The sequence below is a fragment of the Miniopterus schreibersii genome (assembly GCF_964146895.1).
Source record: "Miniopterus schreibersii genome assembly, chromosome: 17".
Classification (NCBI taxonomy): Eukaryota; Metazoa; Chordata; class Mammalia; order Chiroptera; family Miniopteridae; genus Miniopterus; species Miniopterus schreibersii.
In genome coordinates, this window is record NC_138117.1 from 38,396,355 (window position 1) to 38,412,297 (window position 15,943).

The 15,943-nt window shown below is 42.5% G+C and overlaps 1 protein-coding gene across 6 annotated transcripts in view; it reads right to left on the reverse strand.

The window, feature by feature from the left end:
* The window catches only part of DNAAF11 (dynein axonemal assembly factor 11), a 51,032-nt gene that overhangs the window by 15,508 nt on the left and 19,581 nt on the right, over positions 1-15,943 (reverse strand). For all 6 annotated transcript variants that reach the window (XM_081117419.1, XM_081117424.1, XM_081117423.1 and 3 more), the window contains 5 exons: positions 13,960-14,154; positions 8,336-8,410; positions 5,626-5,691; positions 2,408-2,477; positions 1,583-1,678 (listed from right to left, as the gene is read on the reverse strand). In XM_081117419.1, the coding sequence (XP_080973545.1) occupies positions 1,583-1,678; positions 2,408-2,477; positions 5,626-5,691; positions 8,336-8,410; positions 13,960-14,154 (502 nt within the window). The remainder of the gene's footprint in view (positions 1-1,582; positions 1,679-2,407; positions 2,478-5,625; positions 5,692-8,335; positions 8,411-13,959; positions 14,155-15,943) is intronic.

Consider the following 15,943-nt stretch of genomic DNA (forward strand, 5'->3'; position numbering starts at 1 on the left):
GTATGTAACAAGTATAAAAGAAAAACTTAAAAAAACAAACACACACTTTTGAGGGACATAAAATAAGAGTAAGACATGGGAAAACATACATTATTGGATATGTAATTTTTATAATTTTCAGGTGTATTTAACATGAAAAATTTACAGATATAAGAACAAAAAGGACAGTGGAAATAAGATGCTGTGTTTATTTATGAGGTTCACAGCAGTGGCAGCCAGGATTTCTGATCAGTTGCCTGGCACCTGCAACAGTACACAAGTTGTGTCTTGATTTCCTTTTAGGAAGCACCAGCTACAGTTAGAATGGAAGTTTCCAAAAAACAAAACAAACCACCCCCCAAAAAACCTACTGATCATTGTGTTATACAAATGTCTATATCAAAGTACTGGGGTAATTAAGTTATCTCTTCGATTTCCCTATAGGATATTGTAATGAGCATGCATTTCCTTAATTGTTGCAGTCACCAAGGACAATGCAATTCTTACAGTTCTGTTTATTTTTTTGCTTGACAACAAATTGTATTTGCTGTTTTATTGCCTCAGAGTAAAAATACATAATTGATTACCCATAATCAATCTCCTGCAAAACCGGCTATAGGAAAATGAGGGATATTAAATCATCATCGAAACCTCATTGGTGAGTCAAGTGTACACTGTGCCCAGTCACGCCTGATGCCTTCTTCTCTTCTTCCATTGTAACTGGCTTATCTGTTCTTCCCCTTTGGACCTGAGTGGCTGAGGCAAAGCTATCTCACCCTAGCTCATGGCCTGAGATAACAGTAACCAAAAAGAAAATAACAGAAACAAAACAAAGTGCTACCATCTTTTTGTCAGAGGTTGGTTCAGGTGTCCAGGGTCCAGCTATGGACTTGGAATCTTCAGCTAAATGGGCTTCACCAATCAGAGGAACTTTTATTCCATGGTGACAGGAGAGGCTTCCTTTGTCTCTTTTCTCTGATTCACAGTAAAAGTACATCTATACCACCTCTCCCCGCAAAAGTAGGCAAAAAAGAGTTTTAGTTAAAATAAGACCTTGTCCATATATAAAAATATGAAAAATAATACTAGCAATATTTACTGAGTGCTCACTATACTATGAATTTTATGTGTATTATCTCTCTTAAGCATTAATTAGGACAGAGAGGCCTAGGAAAGTTCATAACTTGCCTAAAGTCACAAACCTAGAGAGCTCAATATTTGGAATTCAAACACACACCAAGGCAGACTACATCTCCTCTCAGCTACAGGTAAGGAAAGTACTGATCACCAGTAATATACACGCTCGAAGAACCATGCGATTTACAAAAGTCAACTTCCACCCACACTCTGGTCTGTAGAGGTAGGGAAGGCTGCAGAGACAAAAATCCTGGCAGGACGAGTCACCTTAGGCCCCAGCCACGTCCTAGTCCTGGTTCTCTGTTCTCATAGGTCTTTGTGCTCCTGCTTGAGCTGGTGGGAGTAGATTTTCTGGCTTTCTCAACCAAAAGAACCTTGATCAGAAGTTATAATTAACCCAGGCACGTCAAGTACTGCAGGAACTAACACATCCAGACTTGAAACTGATGCAAATGACATCACCTACCTTGGGCATGCAGACTACCAGATGCCCTGTCGTCTGAGATCTTTTAGCGGAGCTGCTGTCAGGTTTGACTTCTGCAGGAAGGACAAGCTGGAAGGGCTGGAAATGAACAGGAAGAGCCACAGGGAGCAAGTGCATCTTACACAGAGTGTAGTCACTTTACGAGGTATTTTCATTACAAATCCAAGGTTCAACATTCAATTTTTAAAAATGTGCTTACACTTACTAGAAACAAAACAATATATGGGCTATGCTTGATATGCATGAACTATTTCACCTATTTTAATGAATAGTCTAAAGAACAGTCATCGATCACAAACAATGAAACACTCATTGGTCCATTTATGTTAACGTGGATAACGAAGAATTTGTAGACAAAAATTACTGTCCTAAAACATCAACATATTTCCATTTTAAAGTCATCAAGCTACCTCATATGAATGATCAGAATTAGCAAAAACTACTATTTCAAAAATTATGAAATTACAGTTACTATGAATGAAAGCATTGACAATGTAAATTTAAAATAGGTACAGTATTTAAATATAAGTTCAAGCATAGCCTACGACATATATAAAAGTCAGCTTTGGGAAAAGTTCCAACACAATAGACACAGGTTAACGATATTAATTTATCAAGCTGCACGGTGGTCAGCAAGCACTCCTGCTGAGTACTGCTCCCCTGGCATAAAGTCATGTGCCTAAAAACTATTTCTCTGACTGGGTTTCTCCTTTCCCATTTTAATATTACTTTAAAAAATGTTCAGGCAGCCTAGCTTAGTCTAAGGCGTGGCTCTTGAAATTTAACAGTCTACAGCGTCACACTTACCTTCCCCTTGACCATTACTCGCACATAAGTTGGCTGCACATCAACACTGATTAAAGAGGTATCCATATACCTTGAGAATTCAACATAGTAAACATACTTAATCTTGTGAGTTTTCAAAAACATTAAGTTTGCAAATGAATTTACAAATATAAACCCACACTTATGGGACCATTTTAAATGGGAGAGCTTAAAATTTCCATGCTAAACAGGTCTTAAAAAATTAGCCTCGATTTAATCCTCAGATCAAAGAAAATTCAATATATCAGCAATTTCATTTTTAGACCCACAAGTACACTTGGCATTGATTGCCCCTAACCCAAAAATATCGGAGGCCTGGAATGTGAGGTTTGCAAAAACAGCTTGCCTGTTCTTTCATGAATATTTTATTTTAAGCCCCTAAGACGTGAATAGCCAGGAATGCTGACTGTAGTCTACTTGGGGGCTGCAGCCCAGGCCCCAGCTTCCTTAGCTGCTCTCCACCCCGGCTCCACTTTGCAGCTGCCCTGATACCATCTCCCCAGGGCTTTGCTTCTCCCTGGAAGGCACCGCCTGCTGAATGAGCAAAGCCTCTGTCTACGGCAGTGACCCCGGGATCAGGTGGCAAGTGTCCTCGACTTCCTGAACAAATGATGGATGAAGACTTCACCTCGCTCCTTCAGACAAATCACTATATTCATACATTTTAAAATACTGATTGTGAACATTAAAAAATGCAGTGATGATTCAAAAACCAGAAATATTCAGGCAGGCAGGCAGGTAACCCCGGGGTTCCAGGCCCAGGCTGCAGTCACACAGGCCTGTGAGGGAGGGCGCCGCGCCTCCTGCCTTAACCTCTCTAGGCCTCGGCTTCCTCACCTGTAAAATGGGGATGCCAACAGTGCCTGTCACCAAAGATAGCTGCGAGGACACATGCATGGTGCCTCGTACATAATTAGCGCTTACAAAGCATCATTTTCTCTTATTTAATAAAAATCATGATAATGAAAAGTAGAATCACGGGCTCCTAGAACTTCACGTTCAGTATCTACCTCCGGAACGGCCGACATATTCTCTCTGGGGCTCAGGTGCGTTCGCCTGTCCCCGCGACAGGGTCTTTGCACGCGCCGCTTTGCTCTGCCTCAGCCCCCCGCCCGTTCTGTGCAGAGCTCCCTGCTGCTCATCCTTGGATTTCCAGTGCGCACATTGCTGACTTCCCCTGACTATACCTCCAGCCGGGAAGCTACACACACCATTCCTCCTGTCCCTGAGCTCTGTCCCTCTCCTGCGGGGCCCTCTTCTCCCTCTGTGATGACGTATCATGTGCCTACCTGCTGACTCTGTCTCCCCTACTGGGCCGGAAGCTACAGGAGACCAGTGCCTGTGTTGAGAACAGGCCAGTTACAGTCTCCCAGGGCCTGGCACCCAGTAGGTATTCTATAGATATCTGCTGAATGAAGGCAGGAAGCATACACGAATGAATGAAGGAACTTCCCCTCCCGTGTGCAGCCATGTGCGGATGAAGATAACATGAAACTTCAGTGTAATCAGTTTAGACAGAATCATGGGAAGGGAAGGGTTTTACTATGGAGACAGGAGAAATATTACTAGTCTTTGAAAATGTACGAGCACAGAGATGAGGCAAGTTTTCCTTCGGAGACGAAGGTGAAGCAGTTGACAGAGCTAAAAAGAAAAAAGATCACATAGTCATTAAACCCCAGGAATAAGGCCTAAAAATGGAAAGGCCCGAAAAAGGTGACAGGGAATGTCTAACCGAAAGACAACTGAAAGGGTGCCTTCGGGGCTGGAGCAGAGCACACAGAGGCAGCCGGAGAAGAGCCGAGCGCTCCTTCAAGGCAGGGGCCAGGCGGGCGGGGCAGAACCGATGGGCCTGTGGGACAGGCCGCTCTGTGCGAACAGGCCACTCTGTCACGCCAGGAGCTGGGCCCGATTCACTACAGGCAAGGGCAGGCTGCCATGAAACAACCCAAATGCCCGGCGATCGGTGACTGACCAGAAAGTGGTATATCCATACAGTGGAATATTATTTGGCCATGGAAAGGGAGGAAATTCTGACAGGGGCTACCTAAGTAAGCCCTTAAAGACATTACACTGAGTGAAAGAAGCCAGATGCACAGGCTACATGTGATTCAATTTATATGAAATACCCAGAGTAGACAAATCTACAGAGACAGAAAGCAGATTATGGGTTGTCAGGGGAAAGGGGAAGCGAGGAGTGACTGCTTAATGGGTATGGGGCTTCCTTTCAGGGTGATCAAAATTTCCTGGAAGTAGGTAGTGGCAATGGTTGTACAACATTGTATGTTTATTAAATTTCACTGAGTTGTACACTTGAAATGGTTGAAGTGATAAATTTTAAGTTATGTGGTTTACCAGAGTTAAAGAACAAAGTTGGAACTAGGCCTGGAGGTTCATGTTCTGGCTTCTCCAGTTACTGTGTTTACTCTGACAAGACTCACTTTCTGAATATTTACCCCCTCATGGATAATTCCAGGATAATCATCCCTCCCACTTCACTGACTTATGAGAGATTAAATAAAACAGTGCTGATTATGTAAAACAGCCCTTAAAAAGAGAAAGAATGCCCGGCCAACGTGGCTCAGCGGTTGAGCATCAACCTAAGATCCAGGAGATAGCAGTTTGATTCCCGGTCGGGGCACATGCCCAACTTGTGGGCTCGATTCCCAGCAGGGGTCCTGCAGGGGGCAGCCGATCAAGGATTCTCTCTCATCACTGATGTTTCTATCTCTCCCTTCCTCTCTCTGGAATCAATAAACTTGTATTAAAAAAAAAAAAAAAGAGAAGGACCTTCATTATAATTCATGTGTATAAATGTTCATTGACTCCCATCATCAGTATTCATTCATTCATTCATTCATTCATTCATTCATTCATTCATTCTTGTCCTTATGGAGTTCCCACCAGGTGCCAGGCGCTGTTTTAGGGGCTGGAGATATAAGAAAGGAGGAAAGGAAAAAACAAACAAAACAAAGTTCTTGCCTTGTCACAAATTGTTTAAAATACAAGTAAATTTAGTTTGTCAGGTAAAAGTCAAAAAGCAGGGACGGGGAGAGGGGGCAGCGGAAGTGCCAGGGGAGGAGCAGGTGCTGGTTTATATCAAACCAAGTTTCATTTCAAAATGTTTCACAGCTCAAGAGATCGCACCCGAGACTGAAAGCAGACAGAAATGCCATTGAATACGCATGATAAGGCGTCTTTACCTGTACACTGCCAGGTCCAGGATGATCTGGTTGCGCTTTTCATCGTCTTTCAAAGAAAAGTCAAGTCTAAGGAACCATCCATTCAGGGAAGAGAGAGGAAGATGATGTCTTTAGCAACACCTTACAGACAGCCTAAATCCATTACCAAAAGTAAGCTTCATAATAATGACATAATAATTTCCAATGACAAACTTATTTTGGTAGCTGAGCAATAAAATGTCTATGCCAATTTAAAAATTTCAACGGGAACCTATAACATGTTCATAAATGACCTGTTTACATTGTTTAAATGTGAGACTCGTAAGATAAATTACATACAGAAAATGAGCATTGGTGCAGAGACAGAGACACCTGGTGGTTAAAGGTTTCTTTCCCGCTCTGTTGGAGTTTGCTGGGAGGAAACCAAAGCACTGGACATGTTTACGGAGAAGTAAAAGCTGTACTGGCCTCCCCTCATCAAACACCCTGTTCCTTACGTTCTGAGCAGTCGCCTTTTTCCTTGCCATCTTTTTTCTTCTCCCTTCATTGCTGACCTTCCCATCACCTTGGGAAATGCTGAGACACTGCCCATTATTTATCACCTTACAGATGAAGCAACAGAGGCTCAGAGAAGCTGGCGCAGCGGGGAAAGAGGCCATAGGAGCCAGAGAGGCAGGATTTTAAAGCCCTAGGTCGGTCCACGGTACCCCGAGGCTGAGTCCTAGGTGTAACTTCCATACTGTTCAGAATCACTATTTCAGAACTACTTGGTGACTTTTATTTTGAGCACTTACTTATCACATTATTCTGTAACACACATAACCCAACAATATTAAAGAATATAAGCTAAACTGTTTGGAAAATGTAATATTAGCCACAGATCTGGTTGTCATTACGTCTGCTTGTGGCAGTCATTCTCCTGATTTCAACAGCCCAGCTGTGCGGGACTTTAGTTGTTCCAACAACCTATACTTTTTTTTCTTAAATCTCATCTCAGGAGCTTTTTTATGTGCTGGCCCCTCTGCCTCGATTGCTACTCCCCAATTTTCCAGTCAGCCAACATAAACTGTCCCTTCATACATCACTTGAAAGGTAAATTCAGAGAGGCTTTCTATAGCAGAGATTGCTATCATTCCCCAATACCTGCTCTCCCTTTCTCACTAGGAGTGGAACCCCTGATTTTAACTAGGAGCATGGCTCTGCGGAGTAGAGGCTACATTTTCCAGCCTCCCTTGCAGCTAGATGACGTCATGTAATTTAGTTCTGCGAAGGAAAGTGTTGTATGGCACTTTTCAGGAATTTTCCTAAAGAGGGGCACTGTATGGCCTTCCTTCCCTTCCTGCTTCTTTATTTGGCTAAGTGGAAGAGATTATAGGAGGCCGAGAGAGGAACCAGGGAGACTGCTTAACAAGCTTTTGCAATTGTCCAAGTTTTGTTGACACAGAATAAGCTCCAGAGGGCAGTGGACAGGGGTCCAGCAAGGGGAAGAGAATGACCTGGATTACAAGGTGTACGGAGCCATGTAGGAATAACATTCTGGGTGATGACAGACGACCCAGGGTGGTTGGGAAGGGTGACCACAGCATGATAGAGGTAGGTAGTAGGAGCAGAGCTGACGGGCAACCATAGAATCCCCCTAAATAGGATTAGTTTTAGGGGCAGGTAAAGTGGTCAGTGTGGTGGTCTCACTAGAAGCACAGAGAGCTCTGGGGGTCTCCTAAGCCCCGCTGTAGTTCAAGAGAGACGTCTTCCCACTAGACTTTCAATCCATGAAGGAAGAAGCCTATGGCCAGTGCCCAGCACAATGTCTTGTGCTGCATTCATGCCCACTGGAAGGTATGTGTGGGAGGAGGGAGATTATAAACTTGATCATGGACACTACTAGAATTGGGTTAATGGGAGCAAGTCGGACACACCACCTATGTGACCTTGGGCAAGTCACTTCACCTCTCAGGCTCAGGTTTTGGATCTAAGAAAAAGAAACGCAACCATCACAAAGGACCACCATAAAGATGAAATCAGTAATGCCTGGCAGTTATTCAGGACAGTGCCTTCATCATGGTAATGGCATAGCTAACGAAATGATGAAATGAAACAGATTCTGAATAATAAGGTGAAGTGAACAAGATTTAGACCATGGGCTTTTTGGACTATTATTTAGCTCCAAAGGGCCTTCATAGTCTGCTTTCTAGTTTTAAACTTTAAGATGGCCAGAAAGCGTAGACCATGTGTTATTATACTTGAGGATTTCCAGTTTGAATACTTTCCCTCTCTCATTAACTTCGTGTGATATTTATATCAATTTTTTCCCCTGGCTCTCGAGTGCTTTGAGAATATGTTCCAGGGTATAAAGTAGATGCATAGGACATGTATCAATATTCTCAGCCTTATTCATGGCAGTTTTAAAAATTAATACACATAACAATGATGTATTGGCAACTTTCAGCCATAAGATTGTAAATTGGCCAAAGTTTCGGGGGACATAAATAACTAGAATTTCCTTACGTCAAGATCATTTTCTGGATGCCGAGGAAATGAAACATGACATTATGCACTTGGAAACATAATGGATATTTTGCTTTCAAATGTGCACAAATGTCATTCTTATTAGAGTCACAGAGCTTGTGAAGAGAGGTCAGGAGGTCAGATGCACCCTCCACAGAGCAAGCTTGTAACCAGAATGACCAGCTCCAAAGATGCCACTGCTTCAAGCCCCTGCGCCCTCACATACTTGGGCTCATTCACGTTCAGAGCTCTCCCGTCTCCAGTGATCAGCGTCCTGGGTGGTTTCACTTTCTTCTTCTCGCTTAAGATGGGGTGGGGGGGACAAGGGGCAGAGGGGAGAGGGGAAAATAAACAAAAAGAACATAACGGTTATTGATAATTGTGAGAAACCATGTAAGGAAAACGAGTCAGATATTTATGATTACGTCAACACTTGACTGCTCGGCAGTCCACTCTCTGCCTGAAATTGACCATGAGGCAGATTTCTGCCCGGTTGTATCCATGTCTATATAGCAAAAATGTGAGCAAGACAATCTGCCAGATAATTTAATGAGGGAGAAAAAACCCTTTTCATAAAATATCCATTAATATTTAAATAAGTCTATTTTATGCATGATATACCCAGATCACTGTCAATTCTCCACTTGTGTATGCGGCTTTTGCTTTTGTTAAAATCGCAATTTTTAAACAGCCAAGTAGAATCTATTTTATAGAAATAAAAATACCAGTACATAAGGACCTATGTAAAAGAGGTCTAATCACAGCACTGTCTGTGGTGGCAAAACCCTGGAACTGTCCCACATGCCCACCAGGGAGGAAGGACTGGGTCAGCTGTGGGACGGTCACCCCTGGAACTGTCCCAAAGGCCCAGGAGGGAAGGAAGGACTGGGTTAGCTGTGGGACAGTCACCCCTGGGACTATCCCAAATGTCGACCAGGGGAGGAAGGATTGGGTCAACTGTGGGACAGTCATCCCTGAAACTGTCCTGCATGCCCACCAGGGGAGGAAGGACTGGGTCAGCTGCAGGACAGTCACCCCTGGAACTGTCCTGCATGCCCACCAGGGGAGGAAGGATGGGGTCAGCCATGGGATAGTCATGCTGAGATATTTTGTAGCCATGAAAAATGTGCTTGCTCTTTACCTACTGATCTAAAAAGTGAAAGAAAAGGGTTAATGATGTATTTAGTGAGACGAAATATATAACATAGAAGTCCATTTTTGTGTTTTATAAAAGACTCCAAATTCTACCTTTGCACAACTAATTCATGCAATTGTAGAGGGCAGAGAAAGTTCTGGAGGGATCTGCTCAAGCCAGTTAACACTCATCATGTTGGAGGGGTAAGGACAGGAAGGTAAGAAGTGGAGCAAAGAGGAAGACTCACGGATAACATGAAGAAACGTAGAACGTAAGTTCTATGTATTTAAAACATTACTGAAAATATATAAAAACTAAAATAGGCGTGTATCTAGAAGATCAGATGGGTGAATTTGTTTAGATGATAAAATTAGAGGCAATTCTTCGCCTTGGATTTCTACTGCTCACTTTTAAAATTTAATTAAGGTTTGCCTTCAATATTATCTTATATTAGATTCAGGTGTATGGCATAGTGGACAACCATATATTTTATGAGGTGTTACCTCCAATATTTCCAGGGCCCACCTGGCACCACACATAGTTATCACAATATTATTGATTAGGTTCCCTACTGTTCTTTTAGTACTGATTTTGTCAGTTAACTTTATTTTAAAATATAAAGTTATTCACATTTTTGTGCTTTTTAAAGGGGACCCCAGGTCCAATAAGTCAATGTCCTCATGAACTGCATTATTCTCTGAGCCAGTATACTTAAGGGGCATCCATAAAGGCAAACATCTCAGGGACCCACAGCTTGGGCAGAGCACAGCACACTGAACAGGGACTAAGCTTCCATCCAAGGAGGCCGTACTCTCAGGCTGTCAGGGAAAGAAACATTTCTCCTGCTTTCAGGCTCAATAAAATGCAATTCACATATATATATAAACATATATGTATATATATGGGTGCATATACATCAGAAATAGTCCTTATTAAATAAACACATGGAATTTCCATTTCAAAGAGTTCTCGAGCATGCAAAGCACTTTTGCATGTATTGGCCCATCTGATTCTCTTAACAATACAGTAGAGTAGGGAAGGCAGGTGTCCAAGTCCTTGTTTAACTGATGAGGAAACAGATGAGGAGAAGTCAGGTACATGCCAACATCACACAGAGTAGGTAGCAGAGCCACGACATGAATCCACATTTTGTGACATTATTCAGTGTTCGTCCCAGAGCACTGAGGGGCCTCTTAGTGCACAAATCACCACATTTTATAAACAAGTAGTGTAGACAAAATTCAGTTCTCATTTTGTACCTCCCTGTTTAATTCATAAAGAAAATGTATGAAAGCAGCAGATTTCCAAGTGCTTTGCTACTCTTTTGGTTTCTTACTGTTTCAGAGCTAATCGATCACATTCCTGAGCTCAAAAATTAGAATCCCATAGTGACACATTTTACACACTAGACTTGAGCAGTGACATGAAATAGAATAAGGCAGAGCCTATCTTATAAAAGCTCCTCTGAAAATAATAGCTTACACATTCTAGATCCTTAACAAGTTCTATCTAAATAATTTGAAAGTGAAAGCATATTGTTAAATGTCCAAGAGAGTTGTATTAGGAAAATATAGTGCCCAATGAAACTAGTTTCTAATCATTTATTTTGTAAATTAAAAGATGCAAAGGAACTCATTCATCCCACAAAGTGGCCTTTTTCTTGGTACCATGATAACTAGTATTGCTAACCCAGGCCCTACTACTACTTGACAGATTTAAAGTGGTTACAAAACTGGTTCCAGACAAGATGGTGGTGTAGGTAAACACGGGACTCACCACTTCCCACAACCACATCAAAATTACAACTATAATACAGAACAACCATTATTCAGAACCTCCTGAAATCTAGCTGAAGGGAAGTCCTACAACTAGGAAACCGAAGAAGCACATCAAGACCAGTAGGAAGGTCAGAGTCACTGGGCGGAATCGAGGAACCTGCTGGTCCCACATCCACAGGGGGTGGTTTAAAATTGGGAGCAATATCTTGGCTGTGGAGGTTTCCCTGAAAAGCAAGGGGTCCCAGCCCAACACCAGGCTCCCAGCCCAGAGTTCCAGAACCAGGAAGAGACATCCCCACAACTTCTGGCTATAAAAAACAGTGGAGATTGTGGCTGAGGGACATGGAGGCTGCCAGAGTCCCAGGCAGCTCCTCCTAAAGGGCCCGTGCACGGACTTACTCAGACTTACTCCCTCTGAGCTCCAGCACTGGGCAGCAGTTTGAAAGGAACCTGGGACATTTGAGGAGGAATTAACTTGCTTGGAATTAGGGTGAGAGCTGGAGGGGCAGCTTTCTCCCAAACAGAAGTGCTGGCAAAGGCCACTGCTCCTTTGACAAGCCCTCCCCCCACAGAGCCGGCAGATGGGGCACCATCATCTGAATCTATCAACCTGGCTCACACTATTCACTTGGCCCTGGTGATTCTCTGATACTCCGGCCCTCCCTACTTGCAGGCTCATCCAAGCCATTTCCAGTGGCTTTTCCATACAACTGGCCTCTCTTTCCTCAAGCTTCAGACTTTCCTAAAATCTCTCAAACAAGCAGCAGGTGTCCTCAGCGTGCTCCATACCACTCAATAAGTGACCCAAGTCCAGGCACTAGTGGCAATCCACCTTGGTTCATAGCTTGGCCTCTCCTGGGCACCTCCAAGCCCAACACAAGCAGCAGCCATTTGCAGATTGCTTTGTAGCTCATGCTGGGTGGCCATGGGCAGAGCACAGGGAGTGGCTGACTTTGCACCTCCCAGGAGGCTCCAGAGCCAGTGCACCACACCAGGTGGTCAGTCAGCTTTGACTACGTCGGATTAGAACCCTACCACTTCTTCGAGTGACAAATTCAAGGGCAGACTTGGTGAGCACTAAAGCCCCACTGAAGCAAGTCCTGCTCCATAAGGGTGTCTCCTGTATAGCAGCTCTTCTGCTGTAGTTGCAGCTGATCCTCGCAACCAACTGGCTTGAGGGTCAATCCCTCTCAGTGACGCCAATATCAACCAAGGCTCAACTGCAATAGAAGAGTGCACACAGCTCACAAGGGGCACATCTGGAGTGCCTATCTCTGGTGACTGGGGAGGCTGAGCCACTGGGCCTTACAGGGCGCTTACTACACCAGACTCTACCAAGTCTGGGAGACATAGCAGATCTACCTAATACATAGAAACAAACACAGGGAAACAGCCAAAATGCAGAGAAAAAGAAGCATGTCACAAATGAAAGAACAGGAAAAATCTCCAGAAAAAGAACTAAATGAAATGGAAGCAAGCAAACCACCAGATACAGAGTTCAAAACAGTGGTTATAAGGATGCTCAAGGAACTTAACGAGACCTTCAAGGACCTCAGTGAGAACTTCAAGAAACTTAGTGAGAACATCAACAACATAAAAAAGGGCCAGTCAGAAATGATGGCTACACTCACTGAAAAAAAGAATAATTTACAGGGAATCAACAGTAGAGTAGAGGACGCTGAGAATCAAATCAGCAATTTGGAATATAAGGAAGCAAGAAACACTCAATCAGAAGAGCAAAAAGAAAAAGAATCCAAAATATGCAGATAGCGTAAGGAGCCTCTGGGATAACTTCAAGCGGCCCAACATTCGCATCATGGGGACAACAGACGGGGAAGAGAGGAAGCAAGAAATTGAAAACCTATTTGAAAAAATGACAGAAAACTTCCCTTACCTGGTGAAAGAAAAAAAACACACAAGTCCAAGAAGCACAGAGTCCCAAACAAGATGAGCTCAAAGCGGCCCACATAGAGACACGTTGTAATTAAAATGCCAAAGTTAAAGACAAAGAGAAAATCTTAAAAGCAGCAAGAGAAAAGCAGTTAGTTACCTACAAGGGGGCACCCATACGACTGTGAGATGATTTCTCAACAGAAACTTTGCAGGCCAGAGAGAGGTGCAAGAAATAGTCAAAGTGATGAAAAGTGAGGACCTACAACCAAGATTACTCTACCCAGCAAAGCTATCATCTAGAACTGAAGGTGAGATAAAGAGCTTCTCAGAGAAGGAAAACCTAAAGGAGTTCATCACCACTAGACCAGCACTACATGAGATGTTCAAGGGTCTACTTTAAGAAGAAGGAGAAAAATAGAAAAATATCAAGAATAGGAACAATAAAATGGCAATAAATACAGATCTATCAACAATTGAATCTAAAAATCAAAATAAGCGAGCAAGCAGAACAGAAACAGACTCATAGATACAGAGAACATTCTGACAGTTGTCAGATGGGAGGGGGTTTAGGGGGATGGGGGAAAAGGTGAAGGGATTTAGAAGTACAAATTAGTCAGAGCCCATGGACACAGGCAACAGACAGGTGAAGGACTGGGATGGGGTGGGGGATCAGTGGAATGGAGGTGGGCAAGGGGGAAAACGAGGGACACCGGTAATACTCTCAACAATAAAATTAATTAATTAAAATAAATAAATAAATAAATAAATAAATAATAAATAAGAAGTAGTTACAAAGCTAAGGTCATACTAACAATACCCTACCTAAAATGCCATAATTCATGATATTCTGAAGAAAGTCATTTGATATTTATAAATGTTAATTGATAGAATTCAACCAAAAGCTGAACTTAAAAAAAGCAGAGTTTACGAGTGATGGCTAACGAAGGTTGAACACAGGTAATGAGTTACAATAATGTACAGCCATGAAAATATAGCCCAGAAGAGAGTGTTACCTTACTCTCAACGCCAGGAAAAATGGAATACCTTAACTGTTCTTGGTCTTTTCGTTGTTTTTCCATATGTCTAAGAGTTTCCAATCTAGACTCGGGAGTAAACAAAGATGGCTTATTCCAGAATTCCAGGTCATCTTTGCTGTTGTCTAATTTCTTTTTATTAGTTTCCCCTTCTTGTATTTCTGATGCCTGGAGTTGGTGGTCTTCGCTCTCTACAGAAGACAGGCTAGGAAAGAACAAAAAGACACAAAGTATGTAAGACCAGTAATGGACATGTGAGTTCCACCCTTAAAGCTGCTTCTTAAATATCTTATACATTCTTCTTGTGTTACCTTCTTACCTTGACAAAACTTGTCTAGAACAGAGCTTATTGGAGCCAAGTTGGAGGAACTACTGCCACGGGATTGGGGCAGGCCCTTGTCATCCATCACCAGGAGGAAGACTGCAACAGTCAGATTCAAGGGGTCACATACCTGGCTCGCACAAGGCACCTGGGAGCTTTATAAAAAGTACTGATTCCTGGGCTCCCAGTAGATTTGGGGTGAGACCCAGGAATCTGTGTTTTATAACATTTTGCAGAAGGTTCTGATGATTGGAAAAATTCAGGGACTACTGAGCCTTAGCAGTCACCCCATCTCCAGTCTGTACCCCTCAACCCGATCCTCCACACTGCTCCCAGAGCATCTTCTAACAGGAAAATTCGATCATATCATTTTCAGGTTCTCTAGCTCCAAAATGCTCTAGTGGGACATACGAGGTCTGTGGTGTGGCCTCTGCCTAGTCTGTTCTCACAGGTATCTTCTGAGTTTGTAGCTTTATATGGTAACAGTGCTGTGTTCTCCTTTCTGTTCATGTTTTGTGAACTGTCAGCAAATTGAAAGATGTCTCTATATGGTGTCAGATGGATATTTTGTGAGATATTCAACATTTGTTCAACATGGAATGAAGAAATATTTATTGAGCACCTTCTATGTGCCAGGCACCAGAGATATAACCCTGGTAAAGACAGGCAACTGGTAAAGACACTACCTTTAGGAGATTGTAGTCAGCAGAGAGGAAACACACCATTCAAACAGGAAACATGGGAATAGCCTCTCTCCCCTCACCTAGCCCTAGAATATACACTCTGTTGCCAAATGAAATTAAATGAAAAAAATCCACAGGAAGCTCTTAGTACCAAGTAATAGTAAGTACTTATTAAATGTTTCACTGAAATGAGATGTCACAAAAGACTCATTTCATTGACCTTCAAATAAGGTGATTTTGAAGGGATGGACCAAAAATACTAGAGCATGAAATTTAAATAGTATAAACAGAACATAGAGTAAAATTCCTCTTGGATTCTTTATTATAAAATCCAACTAGATAGCTTAATAAGCTACATAATATAAATTTCTAAAAATAAAAGATTTGCCATATAGCTATAGTTCTTTATGGTATAAAAACAATCTATTTAGGAGATCTAATATGCTATAATAGTCTAGCTAATTGTAATGGAAATAATTGGTTCCATTCTCATTTAAAAGAAAGTGACTAGTTTACTTTTACCTTCTGCAATCTAATTTAAAAAACAAAAATAATTGTACTTTAAAAAAACTATAGAAATGTCAGCTAAATAGCAAAAGTCTCCAAAGGCAAAATGCATATAAATGCATGTAGCTGGTTGGTGAAATAGGTTGAACTCATTAGGAAATGAACAAAAACTTTCCTTTTCAACCACTTCCTTCTAATCTGCTGCTCAGAACTCTCTTCCCACTCCTGAGCACATCCCAGCTCCCTTTCAAGGACAGTCTCATCTCAGCTAACGATCACTTTCAGGTGTTAAAAGGTCTACAATTTAAACAAAACTCCAGACTTACATCCAAACTGAGCCTTTCCCCTCCCTCTCCAAAGCCTTCTCCCCTCTCCCAGCTCATAACGGGGCTGTGCATGGGGAGAGGGACATGTACCCCATCTCACTGGGCTCCCTCCTGACTTCAGATATGTGGGCCTGGGAGGAGGAGTGGGGAGACAAG